This window comes from Hyperolius riggenbachi, chromosome 3 (assembly GCF_040937935.1).
Source record: "Hyperolius riggenbachi isolate aHypRig1 chromosome 3, aHypRig1.pri, whole genome shotgun sequence".
Classification (NCBI taxonomy): domain Eukaryota; kingdom Metazoa; phylum Chordata; class Amphibia; order Anura; family Hyperoliidae; genus Hyperolius; species Hyperolius riggenbachi.
In genome coordinates, this window is record NC_090648.1 from 33,178,433 (window position 1) to 33,184,432 (window position 6,000).

Sequence of the window (6,000 nt, forward strand, 5' to 3'; positions counted from 1 at the left end):
ATGATGCCCCACTCAGGTAACGAGACTATGGTGGCTCCCACTGATAATCCTCTACACAGATATCCAGCTACCTGGCTAACATTACTAGGAGTCAAAATAAAAGATGAGGTTAACATTCAACTTAAACTTTGCATAGGGCTATTCAGATTCCAAAGACAAATTATTACCACAACTTGCCCTGCCAATTTCAGTCTTTCAATAAAGTCAATGTGGGTCAGGTCAATGAAATTAATTGAATTGAATAACTATTTACTCCAAAAACATGTAACATGATTTTTCGGAACCAAATTAGACCACTTCATCAAGCCATCAGCCAGCCACAACTGACTGAACAGAACGCACTGTGCGGTTATAAAACAAACATGGCTGATCATATAATTGGCAGTGATGGTCATTCTGATTTGCATGCAAATTGGACGCATATTGCATGCACCTTGGAACTGAGTCCGTTTCTGAAGGAGGTGTATTGAAAGAGGTGCAAGGAGGCTGGCAATCCCCATGCTGCTCATAATTATCTGCATTTCGCTGACTATCCCTAATGGCCAATGCTAAACTTGTGCCTTGATAAAAGGAGTCCTGCGTGACCCTATAACATCAGATTCAGTCTCAGGGTTGCTCAAATCCGAATTCAGGAGACATCTGGATATCTCCCAGTAAAGCTGTGCAGGAGGTCAATCTTACCTGTCTGACGTCTTCTTCGGTCCGCCCCTGGCACCTCCCACGATGTGGTCCAAGCGGCAGTCACGCAACTACAAACACTTCCTCCTTCAGAGTTCAAGGAGGGAGTGTTTGTAATCACGTGACCGGCGCATGGAACACATTGTGGGAGGCGCCAGGGACGGACCGAAGAAGACGTCATGAAGGCAAGATTGACCCCCCGCACAGGTAACTGGGAGATATCCGGATAGAACTGTCCTGATGTCTCCCGAATTCTGATTTGAGCAACACTGCTCAGGATTAAACTTACAGAACACTAAACTTTGGCATGCCAACGTACAGGTGAAAATTTCAACATCGTGTGAAAGTCCATTTATTTTAGTAATTCAACTTAAAAGGGGACACCAATATAGGAAATCGGAACCCTTTGCAGGTGTTTTGGATGAATTAGCTGATTAGAGTCTGACACTTCGGGCCTAAAATATTAAACATTATCAAAATATTGCAATGATCTGAGATTTTGAGGTTTCATAAGCTGTAAGGCATAATCCTCAAAATTATAACAAATGAAGGCTTGTCATATCTCACTTTGTAATGAGTCTATTTCATATATGACTTTCACCTTTTAAATTGAATTACTGACATAAATGGACTTTTGCAAGATATTCTATTTTTTGGAGTTTCACCTGTATACTAACTTTAGTAAAATGCCTACCGTATATTTTGGGGTGGCGCCTTAACACCTTTAAGGTTAAGCATTAGATAACACTTTGGAGGTTTATGCTATGAGGAGGTTCATATATAAGCTATAATTTCACATTATATTGGGCGCTAGTCTAGTTTAGGGGACCCAGCAGGAAACCTCATAGAGAACCGTTCTCAACTGCTTGTGGCTGCACAGCTCTGACAGGACTTATATTTCAAAGATCGCCTAAGCACAGTCCAGCTGCTTTCCCATCGCTGCAACTCATTCGCACTGCCATCTATATGACGGAAGAGCGCTGTCAGCCGGTCAAGAGCAGATTTCATTGGCTACTGACCCTGTCACCACTGTAAGCCAATCCCATTGGCTTACATTGATTGACAGCGTCAGGAGCCAATGAAAGCAACTCCTGATTGGCTGAGAGCACTCCTCCGTCATTGAGACAGCAGAGAAAGGGACCAGCGGCGACAGTAGAACGGCGTGACGAGTCTGTGGCGATTCGTTGGTAAGCGGCGTTTTGAGTTACCAGCAGTCTTTGGCCCTTAAGGGGGCAGAGACTGCTAGTACGGAAGTAGTTCAATCACAACACCCCCTACAACGCACAGTAATGTGACCTAACAGTTTGAGAGGGTGCTGTCCACCCAATCACATTACCGGAATTTCCCTATGAGGTCTCCTGCTGGGTCCCCTTAACTAGACTAGCGTCTCACATCCTTAGTTACATACAAGCCTCAGACAAGCATTCTGATGTACATGTTGTGGGTCAGAGATTACTACAGGCAGGGGGATCAACATCACAGCTAGACAGGCAGCCTTTGTAAAGGGAATAAACATGGTGGCCTCTATAACTCTTACTACTGATTTTCATTAAGCAGACAGCAAAATCCATTCTCACCCGTAATGCAGACAGGTCGATATCATCCAGGCTCCGGGCTGGGGGGTCTGCGGCCATGTTTCCAGTTCCTGTGCGAGGGGTGACGCCGAAGGTGTGCAGTCACAACACAACGCACGCTGCTCGAGAGGTCACATGGACTGTGCACAAGCAGAGACCCCACAGACGCGTAACGACAGGCAAACTAGACAGGTGCAACCTGCTGCGCACAGCTGTGTCTTAATGCGATCTAGGCACAAGCTATGCAGAGACGGAAGAGTGGGATGCTTACATTACTACACACACACTGCAGCTCTGTAGATGGATCAGACACACACTGCAACAACAGCACTCGCACACACCACACAAACCCGCAGTGACTCACATGCTGCAGCAGACACTAAACCCACGCACACAACCTGCGACACCCACACTCGCGCCGGCCAACAATCGCAGCCGACAACGTTCACAATCGGTACACAACACAGTTCAGCAGGCTGCAGTATTCGTACACGCACACCCACACACCGTCAGACACACCCACAACCTATGAGAGCGACACACACACCAAATGCACAGCACCCCCAATATAAGCACCTGACACCCACACAGCCGAGCAGCACACTTGACTGCAGAGACCTTGGATGAATGCAAGGCACAGGGTCCTGTAAACCTCTACGAGCTGGCGTGTGTTGTGTGCAGCGTCACACAGTCCTTAGCAGAGAGGTTCTCCAGATCCTACGTTCTTGTCAATGCAGATGCATCAGGCTGCAGAGCATTAAACAGACCTGACTGGTACTGATGCCTGTCACTCAAGAGGTTGCCGATTTTATTTTGCAAATAGATCCTGGCCTACCCTCCGCAAACTATATAAATGCTATAAGGCCTTGTGATAGTAAAATCCAGGTGTGTCAATCCTTGCACGGTTCAGAAAAGGCAGCCAAGGGTCTTCAGTCGTTGTTACAGATCCAGCTGTTTTCTGTATGGCTACTTTAGCTCTCACAGCCCTTGCCTAGTATTGACAGAACCAGGCAAAGGTCCTTCAGGGCTCAGCAAACAGGTATCAGTCAACCTGTAGTCCCTTCAGATGAGAATACAATTCTTCTCACAGTCCTGATGAGCGATAGTTCCTGTTAAAAATGACTCCAAGTAATCTGGTCCTTGTAGCACTCAGTATGAGTGATCTGAACTTGGTAAACCCACCTAAAATAAGCCCAGACAGCAGTGAGTCTCCGGTTCCGGTAGTGGTCCCTAAATGAAGAATTCTCACAGTACCTCCAAAAATGTATTAAATGTAAGGCTCCTCAGTTGATGTAATGGCCCCTACAGTGATCCCAACCTTAATTAGGACTTTGCAAGAGTTCCTTCGAAAAGTTGTTCCAAAAATATGTCGATGCGTTCAGTCCTTGTGACAATTGTTTCTAGGCTTTCTAGTGAGACAGGAAACCGGGGGTCTCAGGGGCTGCCTATGGCTTTCCTGTTTAGTTCCAGTGGTGGTTCCTCTAGGCCTCTGTGCAACACATTAGCTATATTAACTCCCTGCTGGAATCCATGGATAACTCTGTGGTTGTCTCTGCGGAACTCTGCAAAATGTCTTGTGACTGCAGCCTGTCACCAAGGAACCAGGACTGTCTCCAGCAGGCTTAGAGCACAGGTGATATTGGACCTTCAGTGCAAGGCTGCCAGTTCCCTCCAGAGATAAATACAGGTGGTTTTACACCTTCAGTCTTTCCAAGGAGCAGTGCAGGTAGCTGTAACTTCTTCTCAAGGATCAGTACAGGTGGGTGTCGGGTCAGCAGTCCCCTCAGGGAGCGGTACAGGTGGGTGTCGGGCCGGCAGTCCCCTCAGGGAGCAGTACAGGTGGGTGTCAGGCCGGCAGTCCCCTCAGGGAGCGGTACAAGTGGGTGTCAGGCCGGCAGTCTCCTCAGGGAGCGGTACAGGTGGGTGTCAGGCTGGCAGTCCCCTCAGGGAGCGGTACAGGTGGGTGTTAGGCCGGCAGCCCCCTCAGGGAGCGGTACAGGTGGGTGTCAGGCCGGAAGTCCCCTCAGGGCGCGGTAGAGGTCGGTGTCAGGCCGGCAGTCCCCTCAGGGAGCGATACAGGTGGGTGTCAGGCTGGCAGTGCCCTCTGGGAGCGGTACAGGTGGGTGTCAGGCCGGCAGCCCCCTCAGGGAGCGGTACAGGTGGGTGTCAGGCCGGCAGTCCCCTCAGGGAGCGGTACAGGTGGGTGTCAGGCCGGCAGTCCCCTCAGGGAGCGGTACAGGTGGGTGTCAGGCCGGCAGTCCCCTCAGGGAGCGGTACAGGTGGGTGTCAGGCCGGCAGTCCCCTCAGGGAGCGGTACAGGTGGGAGTCAGGCCGGCAGTCCCCTCAGGGAGCGGTACAGGTGGGAGTCAGGCCGGCAGTCCCCTCAGGGAGCGGTACAGGTGGGTGTAAGGCCGGCAGTCCCCTCAGGGAGCGGTACAGGTGGGAGTCAGGCCGGCAGTCCCCTCAGGGAGCGGTACAAGTGGGTGTCAGGCCAGCAGTCCCCTCAGGGAGCAGTACAGGTGGGTGTCAGGCCGGCAGTCCCCTCAGGGAGCGGTACAGGTGGGTGTCAGGCCGGCAGTGCCCTCAGGGAGCGGTACAGGTGGGTGTCAGGCCGGCAGCCCCCTCAGGGAGCGGTACAGGTGGGTGTCAGGCCGGCAGCCCCCTCAGGGAGCGGTACAGGTGGGTGTCAGGCCAGCATCCCCCTCAGGGAGCAGTACAGGTGGGTGCCAGGCCGGCAGTCCCCTCAGGGAGCGGTACAGGTGGGTGTAAGGCCAGCAGCCCCCTCAGGGAGCGGTACAGGTGGGTGTCAGGCCAGCAGTCCCTTCAGGTACTCCGGCTGGGCCCCTCGCTCTTCGCTATGGAGACCCCGGGTCTCTCGCCCGCTTCGGCTGCCTTCTGGTCGCGCGCGCGGCCGCACCTGACAGGATTTGGGAGCGGAGGTGTCACGCGCAGCGGCTCTCGCGCCCTCACCTGGGAGGGCCTCGCGCATTCAGCCCCGGCTTCCCATTGGTCCGAAAGCAAAACACTGGAGAGGAAGGTGGACTAGGGCATCACGTGACGAGAAGCCGCAACAGCAGCGGCGGAGGCAGCGCCTGACGAGAGGGGAGGCGGGGTGGACGAAAAGGCGGAGCTCCATGCGGATTTAGCGGGCGTGGTTAGCAATTCTGGGCGAGGGACTGGGGAAGAAGGCGGAGCTTGATGCGTCAGGCTCCATGGTAACATTCGCTCAAAAAATCCTCCTGGGCGGTGGAATCCATCTTGGAAAAGGGCAGATTTACCCACAGTTGCCGATCCCTACCCTGAGCAGCAGGAATGCCCTCTAGTGGCCCGAAGTTCTCTAGAGTTACATTGATAGAAACCTGCAGCTGAGTTTGTTATGCCCGGTACAAACAATGCAATTTTCCATCAGAGTGACTAGAATTTGTATGCTATTCTGTCGGGTATGCTGAAATGTTGGAACAACTGTCGAATCAATGACAGGTCTGATTTGATTTCTGATCGATTTTGTAAAGAAGTGATCAGAAAATTATTTAGAACAACCAGCGGAAATCAGGTCGACATGTCGGAAATAATCGATCCGTCGATCTGACAGAGAATTGCATCATGTGTATTATCAGGGGCAGTGGCATAGCAATAGGGGGTGCAGAGGTTGTGACCGCATCGGTCACTTCTATAGATGCTTTGAATAGACGTAATCATTAACAGACTTCTCCCCACCCCTTTTCTTGCATCTCTGACACTGTGGTTG

At 51.6% G+C, this 6,000-nt stretch overlaps 1 protein-coding gene across 9 annotated transcripts in view; it reads right to left on the reverse strand.

Annotated features, from left to right (window-relative positions):
• MINK1 (misshapen like kinase 1) overlaps positions 1 to 5,305 on the reverse strand; it is a 189,618-nt gene extending 184,313 nt beyond the window's left edge. For 4 of the 9 annotated variants that reach the window (XM_068273956.1, XM_068273955.1, XM_068273953.1 and 1 more), the window contains exon 1: positions 2,256 to 5,304. In XM_068273956.1, the coding sequence (XP_068130057.1) occupies positions 2,256 to 2,312 (57 nt within the window). In that variant the 5' untranslated portion in view covers positions 2,313 to 5,304. Of the gene's footprint in view, positions 1 to 2,255 lie in introns of all 9 variants that reach the window. The other 5 variants (XM_068273959.1, XM_068273951.1, XM_068273960.1 and 2 more) reach the window with 3 other exon arrangements.
• Positions 5,306 to 6,000: the final 695 nt, after the last annotated feature.